This window comes from Ranitomeya variabilis, chromosome 7 (assembly GCF_051348905.1).
Source record: "Ranitomeya variabilis isolate aRanVar5 chromosome 7, aRanVar5.hap1, whole genome shotgun sequence".
Classification (NCBI taxonomy): domain Eukaryota; kingdom Metazoa; phylum Chordata; class Amphibia; order Anura; family Dendrobatidae; genus Ranitomeya; species Ranitomeya variabilis.
In genome coordinates this window covers 96,538,826-96,566,622 of record NC_135238.1, presented here as the reverse complement: position 1 = coordinate 96,566,622, position 27,797 = coordinate 96,538,826, and the positions used below count along the sequence as shown (strand labels likewise).

General features: G+C 45.4%; 1 protein-coding gene and 1 long non-coding RNA gene across 4 annotated transcripts in view; both read right to left on the bottom strand.

Moving 5' to 3' along the window:
* Nucleotides 1-27,797, bottom strand: part of VPS16 (VPS16 core subunit of CORVET and HOPS complexes) — a 508,307-nt gene that overhangs the window by 274,759 nt on the left and 205,751 nt on the right. For both annotated transcript variants that reach the window (XM_077275596.1, XM_077275595.1), the window contains exons 9-10: nt 9,372-9,460; nt 9,197-9,292 (exon numbers count right to left, since the gene is read on the bottom strand). In XM_077275596.1, the coding sequence (XP_077131711.1) occupies nt 9,197-9,292; nt 9,372-9,460 (185 nt within the window). The remainder of the gene's footprint in view (nt 1-9,196; nt 9,293-9,371; nt 9,461-27,797) is intronic.
* LOC143785134 (uncharacterized) lies at nt 15,365-18,594 on the bottom strand. Of its 2 annotated transcripts, XR_013217955.1 has the most exons (4): nt 18,052-18,594; nt 17,805-17,914; nt 17,566-17,712; nt 15,365-16,427 (listed from the first exon to the last, which is right to left on the bottom strand). It is a non-coding gene; the product is annotated as an uncharacterized LOC143785134 (long non-coding RNA). The 2 variants fall into 2 exon arrangements; XR_013217954.1 differs by lacking the exon at nt 15,365-16,427 and having other exon boundaries at nt 17,350-17,712.

Below are 27,797 nucleotides of genomic sequence, written 5' to 3'. Positions count from 1 at the left end.
ACCCCATCACAGTAATAAAAACAAAACAAAAAAAAGTAAATCTCCCTTTGTCACCCCCTTAGTTCGATAAAAATTATAAAAAAAAATGTTTTAATGTTTTCCATTCTTTGTAGTTGGGGTTAGGCTTGTGTTATGGTTGTGATAGGGATATGTTTGTGTTAGGGTTGGAGTTAGAAAAGAAAATTATGACGATATGACGAATAGTGTAGAGTCTATACACAGAGTATCACAGATCCCCGAATGTTTTTTCTTGGGCGTCTAACAGCCACAAAACATGCATGTCACTCAAGAACCCGAGCGATATTCAGTGCATACCCGAGCACCTGATGTAAACTGGAGTAGATAGCACTTGCGCTCAACACTAATGACAACATTCAATATCACGAGCTAATGATATCAAGTTCTGTGTCGTGGGTTTAAAATCCTCACTATACCCCTGGGTAAAATCCTTGAGGGGTGTGGTTTCCAAAATGGGGTCACTTGGAGGGGGGGGGGGGCGGTTTCCTCTGTTTAGGCACATCAGGGACTCTACAAACGCAACATATTGTCTAGAAATGTAATAAGTAGTATAAAGAAGTGATCACCTGCGCTAAAGAATAAACCTTAGTTTTGGGAATATGGAGAAACTGACTAACCAGGACCTACTATGTAGATGTTTGTGGTGTCAGGTGCTACAAGAAAATATTTGCAATTGCACAGAAGTTGTCCTGCAGGGTGCCTACCTGTTCTAATAATAAAAGTAGAACAAACGGGGGGCGTGTCCTGGCCATAATGGAGGAAGGCTGCTAATCCCTGAGCTCCTGCTTCCCCAGCGGAATAAAGCCCTGCAACAGCCCAGAAACTGACTTTACCGGAGTCTATGCCTGCTAAACGGAAGCCTGCACGCCCCAACACCCCTTCTGGACCCCCTGTGGAGTTCTCTGCAAGTATATCTCGCTCTTTAAGAAGCTCTGGGAAGGGGCCTTGGAGCTGCACTGATCCTAAGATTGCTGATCCCTCCCCCAAGCCCTGCAGCACTACACATGAGGCAAAAAACAAACAGAGAAAGAAGGAGACACTGCAGGCCTGCACTGAGGTTTCCAGAGCGTCTGTCACCAGACTGTTTACTCAGGAGAGGCCCCTGGAGGCCCCCCTGCAGTGGGTCTCAGATGAAGGTACCGCAGGGGAGAGGGAGGATGGTGGGGGCTCGGATCATGAGACTGTACAAACAGAGGGAGAAGCGGTGAGGTCCTGGACACAGAGAGCTGATCTCTACCCCTCCCAAACTGAGTGGCCTGTGCTGCAGGAGACTCGGCTGCCTCCTAGCCTGTCACCTCGGCCACTTACACATGCAGAGGGGGTGCTTCAACAACTCTCTATTCAGAAACCGGGCTGTGGAGCAGGTTATCTCCCCCCTCTACTAAATCACCCCACAGAAGCCACAGGGGGTGAGCGACGAGTGGAGCCGACCATCAGTGGAGGCCCCAGTGGTTCCCCTATTTTACCAAATATGCGGCCACAAGATAGCCCTGATCCAGACATGTGGGAAGCTTTTAAGGCCCGTATTAGCAACGTTCCAACTAAAGAGGAACTTGAGGGCTTTATCTCCAGGGTGGAGAACTCCTTTAAAGCTGAAACAATGGCCCTGAGACGGGACGTCTCAGCTCTAGCGGGCAGAGTCACACTTACTGACACTACTGTGGAAAATCTCTCCAGCAAGATCCTAGCCCTTGAGGATAAACTGTCAGCCCAGACATCCACCTTTGAGAGCTTTCTAGACCATATGGAGGACTTGGAGAATCGGGAGAGAAGGCAAAATCTGAGAGTGAGGGGTCTACCGGAATCAGTCCAAGACAGTGACCTAACTGCGACTCTTCAAGCTTTGTTCAACTCCGTTAGGAACACTGCCCCAGAGTTGGGTATTGAATTTGACAGAGCTCATAGGTCGCTGGGTCCTCCCCCTGAGGATGGAGGTCTGCCTAGAGACGTGATTTGTCGTTTTCATAGGTACCAAGTGAAGGAAGAAATCCTCAACTGTTCCAGAAAGACCCAGGAGATCCGTTTCCAAGATTGCCAATTACAGTTCCTCTCGGATCTGTCACGGAGAACCCTCCAAAAGAGGAGAGCTCTGCGACCTCTACTTAACCTCCTTCACCAGAGCCAGATCCCTTATTCTTGGGGATATCCGTTCCGCCTTCAGGTTCGGCGGGGAACCCAGATGGTGTCCTTATCTCACCCCAGGGAGCATCGTTCATTTCTCTCCCTTCTGAACCTCGAGGATCCGGGCCTACAATTCCCTGACTGGCCTTATCCCGTTGGTCAGGATATGGGCCCTATGCCACAGCGCCGAAAGAGGGCACGTCGCAACCGTGGAAGAGGCCGCACTAGATCTCGTGGTAGAGGACAGAACTGTAATGATGTATCTGAAGACGGCTGATATGCAAGCGTCCAGTATTTTTGGTTCAGTCGGTTGCAGACCCTTAGGTCTTTGGTCTAGCTTTAGGCAGTAATGGCCGTGTTGATGATATATGCTTTGCTCTTTTCCCTTGGTCATTTTCCCTTCCCTCTCCACTATTCCATTCTCTTCCTTCCCCCTTCTTATTCTTCCCCCTCCCTCTCCTCTCCTTTGATTACCCCTTCCCCCCCCCCTTTTTTCTTCTCCCTTTCCCTCCCCCTCTGGTGGTTCGGTTGTACTGGGTAATTTTGTGTATTTTTTTTGTCTCAGGGAAGTTCGCCGGGGAACATGGTGTGTTATACAGTTATATTGTTTATCGAATCCGTCGGTATATGATTTATTTTGTTATATATTGTTTTGACTTTCTTCCTTTCTTCAGTGGAAAGGACACGACCCATTAAGGGGTTATACGGTTGGTCCAAACCGTGATATTCGTGAAACGATTATACCCCATATCTTAAGTAAGAGTTTTTAATTTTCAGCTCCCTCAGGGGTACAATTTACTGCTACATTCCTTTTTTCTTCTATATTTGCCTACTCTTTTTCTCTTCTTTTTCTTCTAATTTGCTGCATCTTGTTTTCTGCTCTTGTCTCTCAGGTGGCAGGATAACCCCTTTTTGGGGCCTAACGGTTGGGTACTCGACGTTCTATTGAAAAATGGGTTCCTTAAAATTTGGTTCCCTAAATGTACGGGGATTCAATAATCCCCAAAAACGAAGCCACGTACTTTCAGATATGCACAAGCTAGGGGTTCAGATACTTTTTCTTCGAGAAACTCATTTTAGAGCTGACCGGATACCAGTTGTCGGGGGTAAACTTTATGATAGATGGTCCCATAGTTCCAACCCCGAATCGAAAACAAAAGGTGTCTCAATAGCCTTTTGTAAGAATTTAAATATCATATTGATAGACAAGGTCATAGATGAAGGGGGACGCTATATTTTCATGAAAGTTAAAGTTGCTGAACGGATCCTGACCCTAGTTAACTGGTATCTCCCGAACCGGGAAAAGCCTAAGGTCTGCAAGTCCCTATTGTTGAAACTGTCTTCATTTGCGGAGGGCCAGGTTGTGATAGGTGGTGATTTTAACTTTGTCTTTGATCCCAAACTAGATACCTCCTCTGGTCGGGGGGCGGTCCCATCGAGAAAGGTGAGAGCCCTACAAAAATTCTTACTTAAACTACATCTGATAGATGTTTGGAGAATCCTCAATCCTAGAGGTAAGGATTATACTTTCTATTCTACTCCACATAACTCCTACAGCAGAATTGACCTTTTTCTGGTCAGCAGGGGGGTCTTATCTTGGAGGCCTGATGCCAAGATTGGTAATATGGTTCAATCGGATCATTACCCTATTTTTCTATCCTTGGAGATACCCGGGTTGGCTATGAAAAAATTCTCATGGAAATTGAATGGCAACCTTTTACGAGACACCACCTGTTTGAGTGATTTGAAATCTGACATTGCAGCGTTCGCCCATACTCATGCGTCAGATCCCACACCTCAGGCAATTAAATGGGAAGCACTGAAGTGCATCATGAGAGGCACCTTAATCAAACATGGGGCTAGAATCAAAAAACTTCAGACTGAGGAAATAGACGCTTTGCTGTCACAAATTCAGACCCTGGAAAGCAGGCATAAGAATTCGAGGTCCTCTGAGACTTTGGTCGAGCTCACTACAAAAAGGCTTGAACTTAAAGGCCTGCTGGATAGACGGTTTATGGATGACCAGGAAAGAACTAAAGGGTTTTTCTACAAAAGAGCTAATGTTTGTGGGCGCCCTCTAGCACGACTGCTTCATCCCAGATCGGGTCCCACCCTTATCTCATCACTCAAAAATGATAAGGGCCAACTGGTCCATAGTGATGAGGAGATCCTAGAGGTCTTTCAAAAGTTCTATAAATCCCTGTACAACATTAGGGGCAGGTACGCTGACTTGGATCCCACCACGTTGAAAAATAAAATTAAATCTTATATGAATAGGATCAAGTTCCCGTCCCTCCCTGAGGCGGATTTGGCGGTCCTGGAAAAGGACGTAACCCCTGAGGAGCTGTCAGAAGCTGTTAAATCCACGTCCACCTCTAAATGTCCTGGGCCGGATGGGTTCACTCCCTTATTCTATAAATCCCTTCTAACTGACTTGCTTCCCCAAATGGTCCTCACCTTTAATGCGATTTCTGAGGAGAATAGCTTTACCCCCCAGTCCCTAGAGGCTCATATTTCTGTTCTGCCAAAGCCTAATAAAGATCCCCTGCTGGCCGGGAGTTATAGGCCAATCTCCCTGATCAACGTCGATGTAAAATTATTTGCCAAGGTATTGGCTGACAGATTGTCGGGACTTCTCCCATCTATTATCGACCTTGATCAGGTGGGCTTTGTCAAGGGCCGGGAGGCGCGGGACAGCATTATCAGGTCTCTTCTCCTTATTGAGAGGACCAAGATGCAAAAGTCCCCTCTTTGTCTTCTGTCGATTGACGCGGAAAAGGCCTTTGATAGAGTCCATTGGGACTTTCTACGGGAGACCCTGACCCATATTGGCTTACAATCCAATTTCCTGGGGAAAATTATGTCATTATATTCAAAACCCTCAGCTCGTGTTAGAGTCAATGGATCTTTGTCCGATCGTTTTTATATTCAGAACGGTACTAGACAAGGCTGCCCGTTGTCGCCCCTATTATATGTTTTAGTTATTGAGCATTTGGCTAAGGCTATCCGAGTTAATGACAGTATCTCAGGGATTCAGGTTGGAAACTCTAACCATAAAACGGCCCTATTTGCCGACGACATCCTCCTCTTCGTCTCTAACCCAGTCGTCTCTTTTCTAGTGCTTATGAAGGAGTTCGAATCCTTCGGGGATTTAAGTAACTTCAAGATTAATTACTCCAAAACTGAGGTCCTAAACATTTCTCTATCTTCTTCCGTGGTGGCTTCCTTGAAGCGGGCCTTCCCCTTTAGATGGCAACAGGATCAGATTTCATATCTCGGGGTGAACCTCACCTCGGATCCTCTTCAATTATTTTCTTTGAACCATCAGGTCATTTTGAACAGGGTGGGATCCCTTCTGGAGTCTTACAGCCCATTGAGGCTGTCGTGGCTCGGTAGGATTCAGGTGGTTAAGATGGATATCCTGCCAAGATTTCTTTATATCTTTCAGGCGATTCCCATTTGGCCACATAAATCGTTTTTTATTAAAATACAGTCCTTGATTTCCCGTTTTATCTGGAAGGGGAAAACACCGAGGGTGAGTTACAAGGTTTTATCTAGACCACGCCAGTTTGGTGGGGTGGGTCTACCCAACCTCCGAAACTATTGCAGGGCGGCCATATTAGTTCGCCTCTTTAGACTGGAAATATAAAATTAAATTTAAAAAATGGGTAGAGTTGGAACAAGAATGGTCCGATTTGCCTCTTCATTATCTTCAGTGGATCCCAAAGCAATATGCTCTTCAACGGGGAAGATTTTCCTTCCTAACCTCAGAGGCTATGAGGGCATGGCACTGCAGTGGTGTGAAGGGGTCCACTCCTCTTGGGGCCAGCCTTCATACACCTATTTTTTGCAACCCGGCATTTCCTCCGGGCATTCACAGGAAAGCCTTCATGGGATGGAAATACGAGGATGACATACGGGTTGGTGATATCTTACAGCGTGGCGAGATTCCCACCCTCTGTTCCCTCCAAACCCAATCTCCCTCCACTAAACTTCTTTGGTGGGAGTACTTGCAGGTCCGGTCCTTCCTGGCCTCTTTGAATTTGCCAAGGGGTTCAAACTGTAGACTCTCTTCCTTGGAACTGTTCTTTGCCGGTGGAGACGCCATGAGCAGGGGAATCTCTTCCCTCTACTCAATTTTTTCAACACCTGACTCTGACACAAGGCTCTATTTCCAGTCTGCTTGGGAGAAGGATTTAGGGCGGACTTTGTCGGATGAGGAATGGGAGCGTTGCTTCCTGATGAACCATAAACTCCCGAGTTCCAGTGAGGCCTCGGAGAAGGGGTATAAACTGCAATATAGTTGGTACCTCACACCTGACAGGTTACACAAATTTTCTCCCTCAATTTCAAACTGCTGCTGGAGGTGTGGAAATGGCATTGGCTCCCTTTTGCATATCTGGTGGGGCTGCCCCTTGATTAGAACATTCTGGGACCAAGTGTTCCAAAATTATTGTTTGATCACAGGCAAGCACATCACCGGTACTCCGGAGATGGCATTGCTCTCCACGATTCCCGGTTCGGTGGGATCCCAAAAAAAGGACATCCTTAAATTTTGCCTAGCGGCTGCTAGGACAGTGATCCCCCGCCGATGGCGAGACCCGGTTCCCCCCGATATAGTGGAGTGGTTTTCAGAATTTGAAACCATCATTAGGATGGAGGAAATTGATGCAGACCTTTCACAGACAAGGGTCTCCTTTTTAGGTATCTGGACTGAATGGATTCTATTTAAAGATTCTGCTCGTTTCCCTGACCTGTTTACCTGATACACCTGTCTATTCTACAGTCGATTACTAAGCTACTCTTCTTTTCTTTTCGTGTTCTCATTTTATATTTCTTTTCTTGAGCCCCACCTACGTGGGCTCCCCCCTCTATTTCCTCCTCTTTCTTTTCTATCTCCCCCCTGGGTGAGCTGTTCACCTTCCACCAGCTCGGTGTGATAGGCCTGTACCATGATTTACCAGTTACTTTTATAATGTTACTATTTGCGTGCATGTCTCGCTCTAGGGGACATGGGCGAACTGATTTTAGGTATGCTTTCTTTTATTCACGGTAATGAAAGTCCTCGCCTGTTGCGGGGGCAAGGAGTTATTGCTTATATGTTAAAGTTACCGTTTTTCTTTTTCTTTCTTTTATGTAAGATTTATGCAAGGTTTGTGAACGAGTGTTTTTTGTGTTACTCTTCTCGAATTGTATATTATAAGAAAAAGTACTTTGATCATTGTCGTAGTTTTCAACTACTGCTTTTCTTGTAAAATTCTCTTCTCTTTAATAAAAATATATTTACCCACAAAAGTAGAACAAACAGTGGAATGATGCTGTTAATTAGCTTATAGACTTTGTTGGTAGCGGTGAGATGCTTTCACGATGACAAGTGCAGAGTCCGTTTTTAGGACGAAATGTTAGTGCACTGCAGGGTTATAGATAACAGACCTTCCGGTTCAGGATGGCATGGAGCACCATAGCAACCAGGGAGTGATGTGGGAGTGTCCTCCCCTCCAAAAGGGTCCTCCTGGCTGGCCACAGAGAACCGCGCAGGTGATCACTTCTTTATACTAATTATTACATTTATAGACAGGGTGGTACACAGACCCTATCACATCACCAGCAGCTTTTGCCACTTCTATGTATTCCTTTCCTTCTTCTTAGGTGAAGCGCCAGTGTGTATTTATTTGTATTCTGAGCAACATACTGTCTGCTAATTAGTCCAGAAAATATTACATTCAAAAAGTCAAATGGCGCTCCTTCCCTTCCGAGTCCTGCCGTGTGCCCGAACAGTGGTTTTCCCCCCACATATGGGGTATCAGCGTGCTCAGGAGAAATTACACAACACATTTTTGGATCCATTTTCTCCTGTTACTCTTGTGAAAATAAAAAATTTTGAGTCTAAAGTAAATTTTTTGTGTAAAATTTAAAATGTGTAAAAATTAAATGTTAATTTTTTCCTTTCACATTGCTTCAGTTCCTGTGACGTAACTAAAAGGTTAATAAACTCCTTGAATGTGGTCTTGAGCACCTTGAGGGGTGCTTGAGATTGGTGTCACTTCTCGGTAATTTGTCATATAGACCCCTCAAAGTCACTTCAAATGTGATGTGGTCCTTAAGAAAAATGGTTTACAGCCACCGATCACTATGCGCAGAGCGGTGACTGAAAACCATGCTGGCTCCATTCCTGTGACTGAAAAAGCGAGCCTCCCAGGAGGAATAAAGTTAATTTCTTTCCGGCAGCGGGGCTCTCAGTGCAGGCACTGCACAATGTCAGAATGCCATAAACCTGCAGATTAAAGGTACCGTCACACTAAGCGACTTTGCAGCGAGAACGACAACGATCCGTGACGTTGCAGCATCCTGGTTAGTGATCTCGTTGTGTTTGACACGCAGCAGCGATCTGGATCCTGCTGTGATATCGCTGGTCGGAGCTAGAAGTCCAGAACTTTATTTCGTTGTCAGGTCGGCGTGTATCGTCATGTTTGACATCAAAAGCAACAGCAGATGCCAGCAATGTTTTACATGGAGCTAACGACCAGCGAGAACGATAAGTGAGTCGCCGCTACGTCACAGGATCGCTCCTGCATCGTTCTGGAGCTGCTGTGTTTGACGTCTCTACAGCGACCTAAACAGCGACGCTCCAGCGATCGGCTCATTGTCTATATCGCTGCAGCGTCGCTGAGTGTGACGGTACCTTAACTCCCAAATCTGCAGGTGAATAGCGTAATTTTACATGACAGGGTCCCTGTAAACTCTCTCCTCTGATTCTACTTGTGTCTCCATTTGATGTAGGTTTAGAAAAAGTTGTCCTAACAGATTTTTTTAAGTAACAATCACAGCAGCTGAAAAGAATGTCCCACTGTCCTGGTCAGGGCAGAAAACTGCTGCATGGAAAGCGGGGACACATGTAGAAGTGATGTTCACAAAAAGAATAAGCAGTATTGTCCACTTGTGTACCTCCTCAGACTGTAATGGTGATTCATTTTTTTATTTCAGATTAATTGGAAAAAGAGGGAAAAAAAGCTGCTAAATTTCCCATAGACTTAAGGTGTACTTATGTGACACGTACTTGGGATTTCATGAAGAAATTCATGTGTAGAATGAGAAATAAGTCTGACACCATCGAGTTCAGAGACAATAAACGTTTCCTCATCCAAAGGGAATATGTAATGATTGTTAAGGGCTTAACAATATATATTAGGGTTAAGAAATTACTTTGACATACAGAAAATGGAAAGGATACAAAATGTTCTCTTTGGCACGTCCAGCAACAAGAAGCATCTTGTGCCACAGGACAACAACTGCAACTTGTTTACTTCGTGGTCTGATGCACCTATAAAATAAGAACAAAGAAAAAAAATTGTGATCCTAACACCCTTTATATATTTAATCAGAATTACAGAAAACGCACAGTACGTGCAGGGCTCCACCTTCAGAAGTGAAGGACTTAACTACCATCTATCTTTAACATGGGGCAACATCTGAAGTGCACATTTTACACATCTTCATTCGAAAAATCCTAAACTTAGAACTGTTTTCTTAAAAAAAAAACAGCTATTTCTCAGGTCAAGCTGGCCTGGCAATTAGCTGAAAACCATAGGATTGGCTTACAAGAGTGCTGTATACCAGCTCCAGATATCTAAGGCCATGTTCACACGTTGCGGTTGTTACCGCGGATCCACAGCGTTTTTGACCCTGCAGATCCGCAGCAGTTTTCCATGCGGTCTACAGTACCATGTAAACCTATGGAAAATCAAAACCGCTGTGCACATGCTGCGGAAAAAAACATGCGGAAACGCAGCGTTGTTTTTTCCGCAGCATGTCAATTCTTTTTGCGGAACTGCAGCGTTTCTGCACCCATAGACTTCCATTGTGTGGGTCAAATCCGCAGCAAAAACCGCAGATGTAAAAATATCTGCGGGGTTTGCTGCGGATTAGGGTGTCAGAAACCGCTGCCCAAGGAAGTGATGTCAGGCGGGAGGAAGTGTGTGGGCGGAGTGAGTGACTGTCCTGAAAGTCGGAAGTGACCGTCATGGAGGCATATCGTCGCATGGGGATTAATGTCGGGTGTCTGATAGATCTGGTATGTATGTGTGTGTCTGTCAATGTGTGTGAAGTCTGTCTGTGTGTATGTGTCCCCATGTGACGATAGTGCCACCCAATTGTGCTAAGTCGCCGTATGGGTCTACTGCTCCCATCCGGTATTAGGATGGGAGAGTAGTCCCTGTGTTCGGCGACTTAGCACAATTGTCAGTAAAACACAAAACACCTAACACATACAATACACATATACAATACATGTAACATACATGACAGACAGTACATACAACATAGAACAATGAATACATACTCACCATACAGCACACAGGTACGCGAAGCCCTCGGTCCCCTAGGAAAAAATCCAAAAAAAATAAAACAAATCCATACTCCCTGTCCGCAGATATCCCAACGAGTGTCCCACGCCGATCGCTTGCTCTCCGGCAATACACTACCAGGAGCGATGCTCCTGGCAGTGTATCGCGCTGTTTGCCGGAGTTTTGCTGTGTCTCATTTTACGGCACTTTCCCACGCAGCAGTGCCGTAAAGCGAGACTACCGGGGTCAATAAACCCCGGTAAACTCGCGCATGCGCAGTTACACACTGACAGGAGCCGTAGCTCCTGTCAGTGTGTTGCTGCAGCCGTGGAGAGCAGACACATCTCCGGATGTGTCTCTTCTCCATGGCAGATCGTCGTGGGACACTCGTTATGGGTTTTCTACGGACAGGGAGTATGAATTTGGTTTGTTTTTTTTACTTTTTTGCAGGACGAGGGTCTTCAGGTGGATTGAGGGTAGAATAAAGGACTTAACAAAAAGTGTGTGTCATTATTTCATTAAAAAATTGTTTTCTAGTGTCTGTGGGTTTTTTACACTTTAATAGGATTAATAATGGAGAGGCGTCTTATTGACGCCTCTCCATTATTAACCGGGTTTAATGCCACATTACAATAGCAAGCTGGCATTAACCCCTTATTACCCCATATCCCACTGCTACATGGGAGTGGGGAGAGGGGCTAAGTGCTGCGCCTTTTCTGGGGCGGCTGTGAGCTGTTATTTGTAGCCCGGGGGGGAGGGGGGGGGCAAATATCCATGGACCGTTCCTCGGCTATGAATATCAGTCCGCAGCTGTCTGCACAGCCTTTCTGGCCAAAAAATATAGGGGGACCCTACGTCTTTTTTTTGGGGGCCCCCCTATATTTTATACCCAGAAAGGCTACACAGTCAGCTGTGGGCTGATATTAATAGCCTGGGAAGATCCATGGGTAGTATTTTAACCCCTTCCCAGGCAACAAATATTGGCCCACAGCTGTCTGCCTAGCCTTTCTGGCCTAAAAATATAGGGGGACCCCACGTCTTTTTTTTTTTTTGGGGGGGGGGGGGGGATTTCCCTATATTTTAGACCCAGAAAGGCTACGCAGACAGCTGTGGTTTAATACAGCCTGGGAACATCCAGGCCCAGCGCCTTTTTTTTTGCCCTTTATAAATAGACTGTGTCTCTATTACTGCCCCTAATACCCCAATACTAAGCCGCTGCTGCCGTATGTGTCCCTATTATTGCCCGATACCCCAATACTCAGCCGCTGCTGCCATATGTGTCCCTATTACTGCCCCTGATACCCCGATACTCAGCCGCTGCTGCCGCATGTGTCCCTATTACTGTGGGCTCAATCATTGAATGCCCCATTCATGGTCCAGGATGCTTTAGCAACGCTGTGAACGGCTACAAGCTTTGTTCCTATGTGCATCCAGTAATGGAAAGTAGCGCTGAAGAGGCAAAAGATTTAAAAAATTAGGGGGCCCAGTTACCTTTCGCATTGTTGCCCATGAGTTTGAAGTTACATGACTGGGTTCTTCTGTTCGGCCTGCTGTTATGTTTTCTTTGTGTTTGTTTTATCTTATTTGGTGTTTGGGTTTCTTGTTTGTCCTTGGGTTACGTTGTGGATGACATCTAAATATATCCCAAAATTTACACATATTTTCTTTAAGCTTACTTCGCTGTTGGATATAGTATCTAATGACACTATTGTATTCATTGTAGGTTCGTGAATATCCAGCCATTTGGGACCCTGCGGCCGAGTGTTAAAAGGACAATCACTATAGGGACCTTTCCTGGACCAAAATATTTCGAGACCTTTAGCCTGAATGGGATTCTTATTCGGGGGGCAGGCAATTGCAAATTGGTAATTAGAATGTTATTTACTAATTATTATTAGAGTTTATAAAAAATGTAATTTGAATATACCGTATATACTCGAGTATAAGCCGACCCGAGTATAATCTGAGACCCCTAATTTTGCAACAAAAAAACTGGGAAAACTTAATGACTCGAGTATAAGCCTAGGGTGGGAAATGCAGCAGCTACCCGTAAATGTCAAAAATAAAAATAGATGCCAATAAAAGTAAAATTAATTGAGAAATCAGTAGGTTAAGTGTTTTTGAATATCCATATTGAATCAGGAGCCCCATATAATGCTCCATACAGTTCATGATGGGCCCCATAAGACGCTCCATACAAAATATGCCCCATATAATGCTCCATAAAATTTATGATGGGCTCCATAAGATGCTCCACATTAAAATATGCCCCATATAATGCTGCACAAATGCTGATTATGGCCCCATAAGATGCTCCATAGACTATTATGCCCCATATAATGCTGCACGAATGCTGATTATGGCCTCATAAGATGCTCCATACAGATATTTGGCCCATATAATGCTGCACAAATGCTGATTATGGCCCCATAAGATGCTCCATATAAAAATATGCCACATATAATGCTCCATACAGTACATTATGGCCCCATAAGATGCTCCATATAACAATGTGCCACACATAATGCTCCATACAGTTCATTATGGCCCCATAAGATGCTCCATATAACAATGTGCCACACATAATGCTCCATACAGTTCATTATGGCCCCATAAGATGCTCCATATAACAATGTGCCACATGTAATGCTGCTGCAATAAAAAGAAAAATGACATACTCACCTCTCGTCGCTGCTCGTTGCTGCTCAGCGTCCCGTCTCTCCGCACTGACTGTTCAGGCAGAGGGCGGTGCGCACACTAATATGTCATCGCGCCCTCTGACCTGAACAGTCTCTGAAGAGGACGCGGAAGACGGAGCGACGGTGGAACGAGCAAAGGTGAAAATGAAATACTCACCTGCTCCCAGCGTGGTCCCTGGCAGCTTCTCAAGGACAGATGGTCTCCGGGAGTCGGCAGCTTCTTCCTCTGTTCAGCGGTCACTGGTACCGCTCATTACAGTAATGAATATGTGGCTCCACCCCTATGGGAGTGGAGTCCATATTCATTACTTTAATGAGCGGTACCACGTGACCGCTGAACAAGGGAAGAAGCTGCCGGCACCGGAGACCATGGGACATGCAGGGACAGCGCCAGGAGCAGGTGAGTATGTGACAGTCGTCGTTCCCCTTCACCTGCCGACCCCCCCCACCTACCATGACTCGAGTATAAGCTGAGAGGGGCACTTTCAGCCAAAAAAAATGGGCTGATAATCTCGGCTTATACTCGAGTATATACAGTATATATGTTTTTTTCTTAGAAAAAGATATAAAGCAAAGATGGAGATCTGTCAGGGACCGTTTCCAGAAGTATCTCAATTCCTGTGACAAAAGTGGATCATCGCCCAATAGGACAACGTTCCCATTCTATGACGAGCTTCAGTTCCTAATCACCAGCGGCACATTGCGGAGGTAATTTCTAAATATACATGTAGCCTCAATGTTTCCATGTGGTCTTGCACAGTTGGCTGCGTATAGAACACGGTGTCCTGCCACAGCGTTCAATAAGCAACATCCACATGTGATGGTATAGTGAAGAGAGGATTTTCATAAATCCCGTCTGCACTATGCTTACAAAGATGGAGGTGTCATACCTGCGGCACCACACGTGCTTAATGTTTTTTGACACCACACCATGTGTATTAATCTTGCATTTGCGCTTTGACTCCGCAAGATAACTAGCACATTGTATTGATAACATGTGGTGCTAGCGCATGACTGTCATGAGAACATGCGTTATCACCACACAACCAAAATATTGGACATCCATTTTGATGGAGCAGCCTTTTTGCTGCGTCTACAACTTTGCTCCTTCGCAGCCTTGTACAATACCGTATTAAGTAATTATTTTTCTCTCTTTTTCCCACAGGACTGAAGGCAATATTTCGACCCCAGAGCCTACAGTGTCTGACTCCGACGCCTCAGAAGATGGAGCAGGAACTTCGTCTAGAGCGGGAGGGACCATTTCTCACTCCATTACCACAGCTTCTGGTGGTGCCACATGTTCAGCAGCTGCTGCAACAGGCTCTTCCACTTCAGCAGCTGTAGGACCATCTGGTTCAGCAGAAGCTGTGGTAACGGAGAAGAGAGCTGACTATACGGTGGCAGGAGAGCAGAGTAAAAAAAAAACAGACGAAATATGAGGACAAAACGGTGCAGATAGCGACAGATACACTCGATTTGCTTAAAAAACCATCAACAGAGGACCATTGCGACTTCTTTGGCTTAATTATTGCTCGCAAGACTCGCTCACTGCCACCGGATAGGCAGTCAGTGTTTATGTCAATGTGCCAAATGTCTCTCACCGCTTTGGAGGACCCTGCCCCAATTGTTCCGTATGACGAGGTGTTAATGGGGGTGTTGGAGCTCTTTCGGCCCCGACATAGACCACACAGGGAACCACAAGCAAGACAGCCCTCTTACTCAAGCAATCGATCAGTCCCAAGTTATGCAGAAGGAGGAAAGACCCAACAACTGGGATCATTGCTGGCTGGAAATTTGCAGACAGACCCTGCTACCTATGGGTATTGTCCAGAATATACCTACTTGCAGTAGTCTGTAATTTGTTTTTGAAGTATTTCAAAATGTTAATGGTCAAGTTGCACGTTGCAAAGACAAGGGCCAGTTCTGTTAGTTTCATATTGAAAAATTTATGACAACGTTTGTCATAATTTGTTTATTGCTGGTAAAATAAAGTTATGTTTAGAAATGTCATCTCTGGTTTTCATATACTTTTACGTAAGGGGACAAGGCCTCTATGTCCAAAGGTGTCATGGGTATGTGGTCACTTGACTATGGGATGGGGGTTGTGTGATCGGTATATGGCCACTGAAAAATGGGATGGTGAAGAATCATACATTTTTTGATCAACAATCAACACGTATTAAATTGAAAAATCACCACATGCAAGTAACAATTTATTTTATTTTTTTATTAACCTCAATTTTGAAGTAAATTTTTAACAAAAATTAAAAAAAAATAAAAAATTATCTTGAAGTCGATTCATAGGGATCTTCACTACTTCTAGCTTTTGGTAACGATCTTGCCATCTTTTATTGGTCGGTCATAGTTCTTCCATCCTTCTCTGCTGCTCAGGCTGCCCAACACCAGCACAGGAGTATTGCCAGTGCACGGCACCTTCAGGACTCAAAGTAGTCAGTGAAGGTTTCTCTCACACGCACATAAGAGTTGGACGGCCTTCCCAGACCCACGTTGACCACTGGATTAAATACTGGCTGCTGGTACTCCACATCTACGTCAGTGTTGTACTCACGAGCGTAGTTGTGGAGTACACAGCAAGCCTTAATCACAGTGTCAACGGTGTCAGTATCCAGCTGGATGGCAGTGTGAAAGATCCTCCACTGACTACTCATGATCCCAAAGGTGCATTCCACATATCTGCATGCACGACTCAGCCGATAATTAAAAATCCTCCGCCGGGCATTCAGTCCCCTTCGTGGGTATGGGCGCAGCAGGGTTGTCGTTAAGGGAAATGCCTCATCAGATACCAACACAAAGGGTACTGGGAGCGTTCCGCCATCTTGAAGAATTTGCATCCCAATCTGTGACGTTTGCAACACCCGAGAATCCCCAAGTACTGCCATAGGCAACAACATCAATGGCAACAAATTTGTAATGGGCATCCGCCACCGCCATCAGGACCACAGAAAAATACTTCTTATAATTAAAGAAGCGTGATCCTGATCGTGGCGGCTGCTGAACCCTTACATGTTTACCATCGACTGCACCTATGCAATTTGGGAAATTGGTCACAGACTGAAAGCCTGCTGCAACCTGCAGCCAAGTCTCCTCGGTTGGGGAAGGCATCACCATGGGCTGCAACTTCTGCCAGATGACGGTACATGTGCACCTCACAATTTTAGAGATGGTGGACTTACCAACCCTAAATTGGAGGTGCAGGGATGTATAGCTCTCTCCTGTCGCCAAAAATCTGCAAAGAAACAAAAAAGAATATTAAAAAAGTCACACAAAAATATAAGGACAGCTGTCAGCAGTTATGGGCACTATAATATGCGTCCAGCACATTTCATATTTTATGTAAAGCATTCTATAATGCTGGCCTTAGCAACCCGGCACAACACAAAGGGTATCAATAAATAAACCGCCAGTGACATCAGATGGGACTTGCAGGTCCGTGTCCAGCCACTCCAATGTTTAGGCAATGATGCCGCCCTCCTGCTTGCTTAAACGCACTAATCGGGCCTGTTGAGGGCAGAAGTAAGTCCTGCAGTGAGCGAAGGCAAGGAAAGGTGAGAGGCCAAGCGCATGCACATCTGCGCACTTTGCTCTATCCTCATCAGGACAATAAAGTACGTCTGTGCAGAAGAGTGGTATCGAAACAAGGGAGGCGCATGACCTGGACACAGCAAGATGGGATAACATTACACGATAGCACCCCACACACGGGTATGATCTATCTCCACTGACCCAGGGCCTTAATTATAGAATGCTGAAGATAAGGCGTAAAATACAGTGGTCACATCTGCTAGCAAGCAAAAATGGTTACAGTTTCCTGGTGTGCTTTAAACATGATATTTCCGGTACCGTAAAACACAATACCAGAGATATCCATGTCCATGTGTGTGTGCGGCCCATGTGCTGAATCCTTCCCACACGGATGGCTAGCAGGGATAAAAGCGATACAGTAAGCACAGTTAGCGGTGTCAGGTGATGAAAACAAATCCCATTCTTCCCTGATGGCGCTGAAATCATGCAGAGCAGGGAAGAATGATGACAACATCTTCACCTGCCGTCAGGGAACAGCGCTTCCTGTAGCACTTCTTCACCAGTGCAATGTGTGTCACACAGAAGACATCAATGTGTGTTCTCCGTGTGCACGTGTGCGGGACACTTTGTTGAAAGTGAACATGCAAATGGAAAAAAATTGCATGTCAGCGTGTTTTGCCCGCAGACATACGGCCGCCGAAAACGCACTGACATGTGCATAGATGACTGTGTCTAAGTTTGTCAGTGTCTCCGGGACATGTGAAAACTTTCATCACATATACCAGACACACTAACATGTGAAAGAGGCCTAATGACATTCAACCCAAAAATTACTTACTTACCGCAAGGTGATGAGCAGCCTTTCCTCAGCAGAGATGGCCTTCCTCATCACTGTATCTTGCATTGTCAGATGGGGCGACAGTATTGCCAGAAGTCGGTCGAACGCCGGGATGGAGAGACGGCAGAATTATATGAATTTTTCAGGATATCTGAAAATGTAAAAAGAAAAAAAAATGGTTACTTAACATATCATTACATTTGTGGAAAAACATAAATTTGTCTTTTCATGTATTTCAATTACCTCCTCAAATCGTTGTAAAGTACATAAAAATGGACCTTTAGTGCACATTCGGGGACAAGCGGGTGCACCCATAGTCTTTTTCGTGCACGTCTTCTCTGCTGCTGCTTCCTCTGAAATAAAACCAAATATATATATATTTTTAGAACACAACACTGTGAAAAATAATTTAAAAAAATAAGATGTATACAAAGCGCTGTGGAATATGTTAGCGCTAAAAAAAACAAAAAAAAAATGCACTTTAGCTTACCTGCTGTCTACGATAATTCAGTATTTGCAGCAGCAACCCCAGCATAAGAATCCGGTGTGGCCTGCGGAGCTGTATCTGCGGCCTGATGTGCCTACGTTCTGCTGAGCGCTGTCAAGGTTACTTCCACTCATTGTGATGTTTTCAGAAAATGGAGGATGAAAGAAGAAGGGGTTGGACAAGGAAATTACATCATTTTTTTTTTTTCTTACTGAACTTTGTCAAGTTTCAAAAGCTTTATTTGATGTCAAAAACGCAGACAATCTGCAGAGAAAACCGCAATGAAAACCGCACCAAAACCGCATCTGCGTTTTCTGCCAAGAGCTGCGGATTTAGTTCAGAAAAATCCGCAGGCAAATCTGCAAAGTGTGCACATAGCCTAAGTCCACTGTATCCTTATTTGTGGAAATGCTTGAGCCACAGCAAAAGTTATCAAGAAACTGGGCAGATAGAACGCATAGAAATTATGATCAGGTTATAGAAAGTGTTTGCTTGTAGTTGGATTTGATGGTGGCACATAGAAAAGCATAGGAGCTACAGCTGAAACTAGAAGTTTCCATACACTATATAAAAAGACACATATGCATGTTTTTCTCAATATCTGACATGAAATCAGAATATAGAATATACTCAGCACACTCCAGGGAGTCTGATGCTAAAGTATTAAGCTACTTACCGGTAGCGGCATTTTTCGGAGGCCCATGACAACATCACGAGAGAGGGGATCCGCCCCTTAGGAACAGGAAACCCACAGATACAAAAGGGCGGCACCTCTCCCACGTATCAGTTGGATTACAGAGCCTGAGAGGACTACCACAGTTAATGATAAGCAAACACGACATTATATACAATTAAATACAATATCTTTAATAAAGTAACAATCCAGATATCACAAGTGAGACACCCCGTCTTTTTTTTTTTTCTTAAAGGAAGTGCAACCCCCACGTGATTAGGGAGGGAACTAAGGGTGCTGTCATGGGCCTCCGAAAAATGCCGCTAGCGGTAAGTAGCTTAATGCTTTATTCGGACTCCCTTGACAGCACCACGAGAGATTTACAGAGATGTAAGCCATTTTAGGGAGGGACTACAGACTGCAGCACCCTTAACCCGAAGGTGAGATCTGAGGAGAACCCCAAGTCCAACCGATAGTGTTTAAAAAAGGTGGAAGGGGATGACCATGTGGCCGCCTTACATATGTGGTCGATTGACACTCCAGACCCTTCCGCCCAGGTTCTCCTTGGCCAGAAGGGAGCAATCAGAATGACCTTCGCGTCTTTTAAATCGACTACTACCACAAAACAATTTTTGAACAGCATCTTTATTGTTGAGTTGATGGACTCCATCTTAAAGGTATGTTTACACAGGTAACTATTAAGATGTCTGAGATTTATAATGGTCCTTTAAGTCTTATCAGACTTCTCAATAAGAAACAGGGGAGAATAAAATCCCTTTCCTATATCAGACTTTGGAACCTCTATAAGGACTTTTTTAGAACAAAGAAACCACACCTCTTCTTCTAAAGCAGATTGTTCCAGGGGAGAAGAACGTAAAGGAGTTAATTTAAAATTATCCCGTGGGGTACGTATAAACTCAAGAGTGAGACCCCGAGAAATAGTGTTTTGTACCCAAACACTATTTGTGATCTCTGACCATTCTGAATAGAAATGCAATAGTCTACCCCCCACCGGGATTCCTAGTCCTAGTCCTAGTCCTCCTTCTTTCTCTCCTTTGAAGAACGACGGAACATATATCCTGTACCTCTTCTACGTCTATCATCCCATCTAGATCTATCTCTTACGGGTGAAAAGGCATGCTTTCTTCCCCAACCAAATCTCTTCTTTTTAAAGGGACGACGATAGGACCCAAATAGATTAGGGAACTTCTTTTTGTCGTCTCCTGCTTTCTCTAGGAGTTCATCCAAGGCGGGACCAAATAAATATTCTCCTTTGCACGGAATGGCACAAAGCTTTGATCTCGTTTGTATATCACCTGGCCAGCATTTTAACCACAGGGCTCTCCTAGCCGCATTCGAGAGTCCTGCTGCTCTAGCAGCCATTTAAACAGAGTCAATGGAAGCATCCAACAAGAAGGCAGCTGCCTCCTGAATCACCAGTAAAGCAGTAAGGATAGAGTCCCTAGAAGCTCCCTCTTTCAACTGGGTCTCTAACTGATCCAGCCAAACCATCATTGATCTGGCTGTACAGGTTGAAGCCACCGCAGGTCTTAAGGAACCGGCCGTCATTTCCCAGGTACCCTTTAGAAAAGTGTCCGCCTTCCTGTCAAGGGGATCCTTAAGGGTTCCCATATCCTCAAATGGGAGAGGCGCCCATTTTGCCACTTTGGCTATTGCCGCATCCAACTTAGGGGCTTTTTCCCAATTGATGACTGCTGGGTCATCAAAGGGATACCTGCATTTCTGTGCTCGTGGTAAGGCACCTTTTTTCTCAGGCTTCTTCCACTCCTTATTAATAATTTCTTTAATTTTTTCATTGAGCGGAAAAACTCTAAGTTTCTTTTGCTCCAATCCACTAAACATGATTTCCTCCTTGGAAAGTTGGGGTTTGGGTTCTGTTATGCCCATTGTCCCTCTGACGGCTTTAACTAACTTATCTATCCTCTCAAGGGGTAGACAAAAGCGAGCGGTATCTTCGTCCGAGGAAGAGGACGATGCAGCTGAACCGGAGAAAACTTCCTCCCTATCCTCATCCGCTGAAGAATCGGAGAACAATGGAGCTTTATATTAGAACTTCCTGCTTGAGATAGGCACTTAATGGATTGTTTGACTTCCATCCTGACCATCTCTTTCAGACTTGCGGCTTCTTCCGCTACCTGAGGGGGCAAGTAAGGCAAGCTAATCTATGTAGATATAATGCTCTCACCCCCTCCCCCTTCCGGAGACCTCACAGTCTGCTGGATACAGGGGGCACATAGTTTTTTAGGGCACGAATCAGGTAAGGGAACCCCGCAGATGGCACATTCTCTGTGTTTCGCCTTACTGATGCATTTCTTCCCCTATAAAAAAAACATATAAGGGGGAATCACGTCACTGGGTGAACTTTCCCGAAGATCACTTACCAGCGGCTGCCCAAAGAAAGATAATGGAATATGAGGGGGTTTCTTCCTGGCTGATGCTCCAGACCCCTGTCTGGAGGAGCTTTTGCGGCCAGATTCACTACTCTTTCTGTCACGTTCCTTTCCTTTGGGCTTCTGAGACACCTCTTCCAGCAGCTGAGGCTGCTGTTCATGCTTGTCCTCCATCACAATATGAGGCCAGAAGCAAGGAACCACGATCCGGAGTTCTTCATATAACCCCTCCTCCGGTCAGCAGATATGCCAAGCGCTCCCCTGATTTGCTGCCTGCCTCCCCCAGGTGCAGGAGGTCGTCCCCGGGGTCTGAATGTAAGCAGCGTGCAATTACCGGTGGGCGCCGCCATCTTGGATGCACCGCGCATGCGCGGGACCCCGAAAACCCGGAAGTGACCGCCGGCTCTGCCCCTGATGTCACCCCGGCTCCCAGCGCTTCCTGTCGGCGCTTAGAGCAGCATGGGACGCCGGGCTAACCAGCAGCACACCGGGTGGCACCACCAAATATCACCGCCGCCGCAGACAGAGCCCCCAGCACACACCATCCCACCGGGTGGAGGAGACCCAGGGGACATACTCCCCAAGCGCTGGTCTCGGAGACAGGACACCACCGGTGACCGCTCCCTGCCGAAATGTCACTGCCGTGCAGCCCTGCCAGGACCACTGTGACATCTCCAGGATCTCCGCACAGGCCGAGGTAGGAGACCCCCCGCTACCCGAGTCGGCCGGCCGGCCTGGGATCCTTTTGTAAATTCTGTAGGATCCCGTCCCTTTAGGAACAGGAAACCAACTGATACGTGGGAGAAGTGCTGCCCTTTTGTATCTGTGGGTTTCCTGTCTTGTGGTGCTGTCATGGGAGTCCGAATAAAAGGTGTTTTAATACATACAGTATTCACATTCACAAACGTTTCGGTCTGCAAAGACCTTCATCAGTGTGCTCTGTTATTTGAGCCAAGGGGTGTATGCTATTCACCCTTTACATTTGAGATTTTGCATCAGGTACTGGAGTTAAACAGGGTCAGCTGTTTAAGAATAGAGGGCTGAAACTAGCCGTTCGTTAACTGGAGGAAACACAGGGGAGTCTTGAAAATAGAGGGCTAAGCTAGCCGATTCACACCTGCAGAGGGCAAATCCGAAAAGTCCCAGCATTTCGGACTTGCGGTGGATACCGCGTCTCCTCTCCTACCCTCCAGCCCTCTGCAGGCGTGATCGGCTAGCTTAGCCCTCTATTTTCAAGACTCCCCTGTGTTACCTCCAGTGGCTCAAACAATAGAGTACACTGATGAAGGTCTTTGCAGACCGAAACGTTTGTGAATGTGAATACTGTATGTATTAAAACACCCTTTTGCATCAGACTCCCTGGAGTGTGCTGAGTATATTCTAGATCACGTTTAAGGTCTGGGCACCTACTCTTATGCACCTCCACCCCGGGCTGTGCTGAACATTTACTTTACTGCAACGAAATCAGAATAAACCTTTCCTATTTTAGGTCAATTAGGATTACCATAATTATTAATCTTTGCCGAATGCCAGAATAATGAGATAGAGAATGTTTTAAGGCATTTTTATTACTTTCTGCAAAGTCAAGAGTTTACATACACTAAGATTACTATGCCTTTAAACAATTCTGGACGGCCCATATGATGATTTCATGTGTTTGGAAGCTTCTGTTTTTTGGCAACATCTGAGTTAATTAGAGAGACAACTGTTGATGTATTTTAATGCACATCTGAAACACACTGCTTCTTTGTGTAGCATCATGGGAAAGTCTAATGAAATCAGCCAAGATATCAGGAAGAGAATTGTGGAATTGCATAAGTCTGGCTCATCTTTGGGTATAATTTCAAAATACCTGAAGGTGCCTTGTTCATCTCTACAAACAATTATATGCAATTACAAAAAAGATGGTAATGTCCAGCCATCACACCGCTCAGGAAGGAGACTGGTTATGTGTCCCAGAGAGGAGCATGCTTTGGTTCCACATGTGCAAATCAATCCAGGGACAAAAGCAAAAGTCCTTGTGAAGATGATGGTGGAAGCTGGTAAGGTTGTGTCATTATCCACAGTGAAACTAGTACTGTATCAACACGGGCTGAAAGGCCACTCTGCAACGAAGAAGCCATTACACCAAAAGAAACATAAAAAAAGGGACGACCAGAACAACACCATGGAGGTCGTCCTTCCTTGACCTATAGCGGAACAGGATCACAGAGAGGTTAAAAGGCCCCTCTCACCTCCACCACCCTCCAGTGTTTTTTCAAAGTACCACAAAAGGATGGAAAGAAATGGTCTAAACGCGCCCTTACAAACAGGTGTGTAATAAACCATTTAACGGCTTCATCTTAATCTCGAGCCATGGCGACCCAACAGAGGAACGATCTGCCGGAAGATTAATCCCGTGAAAGCCTAAAGAGAAACATAAAGGAGGGAAATAAGGGTGCTGTCCTGAGGGACTACCTGGAAACCGAATTACCGGTAGGTCTAATTCCCTTTTTCCATTACGTCCCTCCAGACAGTACCATGGAGAACACCAAAGAAAAACTCCCAGGGTGGATACAGAAGTCCAAGAACCAAAGTCCCAGGTAAAAACCAGACTACATATATAAATGATCCGAAAGAGTAGAAGAATTATAGATATCTAAAGAGATCCGCAAAGATAATCACTGTAGTGAGTGTCTGATATATAATGGCCAATTTGAGTATGAATGTGGTAAACGAGGTATGCAGCAGAAACAGAGAGTGAAATACACCCATTGTACTCCAATACCAATAATGAACAGTGAGTTATTACAGTTATTGTGATAGCTACTTATAGACTCAACAGCCCCAGAATAGGTTTAGAAAACCTTACTGCCCAGCAAAAGCATTAAGCTACTTACGGGTAGCTGCGTTTTTCGGAGGCCCATGACAGCACTACGAGAGAGGGGATCCGCCCTTCAGGAACAGGAAACCTACAGAGATACAAAAGGGCGGCACCTCTCCCTATGCATCAGTTGTATATTAGAGCCTGAGAGGACTACCGCGGTTAGTAGCACACAAATATTATATACAGTTTATATACAAAACTAATCCAATACAAATACCACACGTGAGATCTATATATATATCTCATTATATACATTATAGGAAGTGCAACCCCCCGTGAATAGGGAGGGAACTAAGGGTGCTGTCATGGGCCTCCGAAAAACGCAGCTACCCGTAAGTAGCTTAATGCTTTATTCGGACTCCCATGACAGCACTACGAGAGAATTACAGAGATGTAAAACTACCTTAGGGAGGGACTATAGCCTGCAGCACCCTTAACCCGAAGGTGAGATCAGAGGAGCACCCCAAGTCCAACCGATAGTGCTTGAAAAAGGTGGAAGGGGACGACCACGTAGCTGCCTTACATATCTGGTCGATTGATACTCCAGATCTTTCCGCCCAGGATGTAGCCATGGCCCTGGTGGAATGCGCCCTCAGATTCTGCGGAGCCGGACCTCCACCTGCAGTATAAGCCAGAGAGATAGCCTCCCTAATCCACTTCGCTAGTGTGAACTTCGAAACTCTAAGCCCTTTCCTAGGACCTTGGAAGGATAAAAATAACGCATCCTCTCTCTTCCAAGCGTTAGTGACTGTGATGTATTCTAACAGGCATCTCCTAACATCTAATGTATGGAGTAGTTCTTCTTTGGCGTTAGAGGGGTTAGGGAGAAATGATGGTAACACTATCTCCTGTGATCTGTGAAAATGTGAGGCGACTTTTGGCAAATAGGCGGGGTCCGGTTTTAGGACTACTCTGTCCTGTAAAAACTCTGTATATGGGGAGAGTCTAGAGAGCGCTTGAATGTCCCCTACTCTACGAGCAGATGTTATCGCTACCAAGAACGCTGTCTTGAGGGACAATAATTTAATTGAAGCAGAATGTAAGGGCTCAAACGGTTCTCTAGTCAAGGCTGACAGGACTAGGTTGAGATCCCAAGGTACCGACCTGTTCTTGTGTATAGGTCTAGCTCTACTGGAAGCTTTTATAAACCTTGATACCCAATAGTTATTAGCAACGTTACAAGAAAACAGGGCCCCCAGGGCTGAGACTTGTACTTTTAGTGTACTCGTGGATAGGTTTAACTCTAACCCTTTCTGCAGGAATTCTAAAATTTGGTTAATTGGTAACCCTTCTTCAATTCTGAAATCTGAAGAGGCCAAGAACTTCCTCCAGGTTCTAGAGTAGATCTTTGTTGTTATATTTTTTCTACTCTTCATAAGGGTATCAATTAAGTTTGGGGAAAAACCTCTGTTTTTTAATAATGACCTCTCAAACACCATGCCGTCAAATGGAGCCCCTTCACCTGCGGATGGGTGATCGGACCTTGATGGAGTAAATTGGGAATGTCCGGAAGTACCCAGGGGTCTTCCACCGACATGGTCCTGAGCCACGCGAACCAAGCTCTCTTGGGCCAGAAAGGGGCGACCAGTATGACCCTTGCTCGGTCCTCCCTTATTTTCCTGACCACAAGAGGTAATAGGCCCAGCGGGGGAAACGCATAAGCCAAACGGAAGTCCCATTTGATCAAGAAGGCGTCCACTGCCAACGGATTCTCCCTGGGATTCAGAGAACAGAATTTTTTTGTTTTTCTGTTGTCCCTGGTGGCAAACAGGTCCACGTCTGGATGACCCCACATGTGGACAATCTGACCGAAGATGTCTCTGTTCAGGGACCATTCCCCTTGTTTTAACGTGTTGCGGCTTAGAAAGTCCGCTTTTATGTTTTCTTTCCCTTTTAAATGTAGAGCAGTTAAAGATAGTAAATTGCTCTCTGCTGTCTGGAGAAGGCGGTCTGCTACTTCCATCAGAGATTCGGAGTGTGTTCCACCCTGGTGGTTTACGTAGGCTACTGCCACCCGGTTGTCGGAGAGGATCTTGACATGGTGACCCTGTAGATACACGAGGAGTTTTTTTAACTGCTAGCTCAATAGCCATTAATTCTCTCTGATTGGAGGAAGCTGATGTTTGAGGGTCCCATAGCCCTTGAACTACGATGTCACCCATGTGCGCCCCCCATCCCGAAGGGCTGGCGTCAGTTGTTATTACACGAGTCACATGTGTCACCCAGGGAACTCCTGCCGACAGATTGCCTTCTACTAGCCACCATCTGAGAGATGTAAGTACTACTGGACTTAACGTCACCTGACCCTGCAAGGACCCCTGTAAGGCTCTATCATTGTCCAGAACCTCAAACTGTAAAGGTCTGGTATGGAATTGGGCCCAACGGACGGCAGGAATGCACGAAGTTAGGGATCCTAACAGTGACATAGCCTGTCTAAGGGTCATGGATGGTTTATTAATCGCCTTCAACACCTGTTGTTGAATGTGGAGTAATTTATCAGGCGGCAAACAGCATTGTTGGGTCTCTGAATTTAATAACAGTCCGAGGAATCTCTGAATTTTTAGGGGCTGTAAACGGGATTTGTCATAATTTATAATCCAGCCCAGATGTTCTAGTTTGGCTATGGCTGTCATTGCTTGCGAAAGGCAATGATCTGCTGAATTCCCCACAATAAGGAAATCATCCAGATAAGGTATTATGAGGATATCGGATTCTCGCAAATATGCCATAACCTCAGCGACTACCTTGGTAAATACCCTAGGAGCTGCAGAAATGCCGAAGGGAAGGGCTCGATATTGAAAATGACGAACAATTCCCTCTATAGACACCGCCACCCTCAGGAACCTCTGGAAGTTCTCATGGATAGGAACATGATAGTATGCGTCCTTAAGATCTACAACTACCATAAAGCAGTGTTTGAACAACATCTTTATTGTAGTACTGATAGACTCCATTTTGAAGGTTTTATTAACCAGGAATTCATTAAGAGATTTAAGATTAATGATGGTCCTAAATGACTTATCTGGTTTTTGAATCAGAAATAGAGGAGAGTAGAACCCTCTTCCTCTTTCTGAATCTGGGATCTCAATCAGCACCTTTTTAAGACATAAATTGGTGACTTCAGCTTCCAAAGCCGTTTGTTCAATAGAGGAGGAACGTAAGGGGGTTAATTTGAACTTATCCCGAGGCCAATGGTCAAACTCCAGTCTCAGACCGTCTGATATAATGCCTCGGACCCAGTCACTATTAGTGATGTCAGACCATGCGGAAGAGAAGGCTGCCAATCTCCCTCCCACAGGGATTGCTAGTCATTGGTCTGACTTTTTACGTTCTTTTGAGGAACGGCGGAACATATAGCCCGTACCTCTCTTGCGTCTATCCTCCCATCTGAAATTATCTCTCGAGGGTGAGGACGCGCGTTTCCTTCCGCGACCAAACCTCCTTCTGTTGAAGGGGCGACGGTAAGATGCTGATGCCAGATTAGGGAACTTCTTCTTATCATCACCTGCTTTTTCAAGCAAGTCATCCAGAGTTGGTCCGAAGAGATATTCCCCTTTACATGGGATAGCGCAGAGCTTGGATCTTGATTGGATGTCACCGGACCAACATTTTAACCATAAGGCTCTACGAGCCGCGTTGGAAAGACCTGCTGCTCTGGCCGCCATCTTGACAGAATCCAATGAAGCGTCCGACAGGAAGGCCGCAGCGTCTTGAATTACTGGGAGCGCATTCAGGATTGTATTCCTGGACGCACCTTCCTTAAGTTGTGACTCCAGCTGACTCAGCCAGACCATTAAGG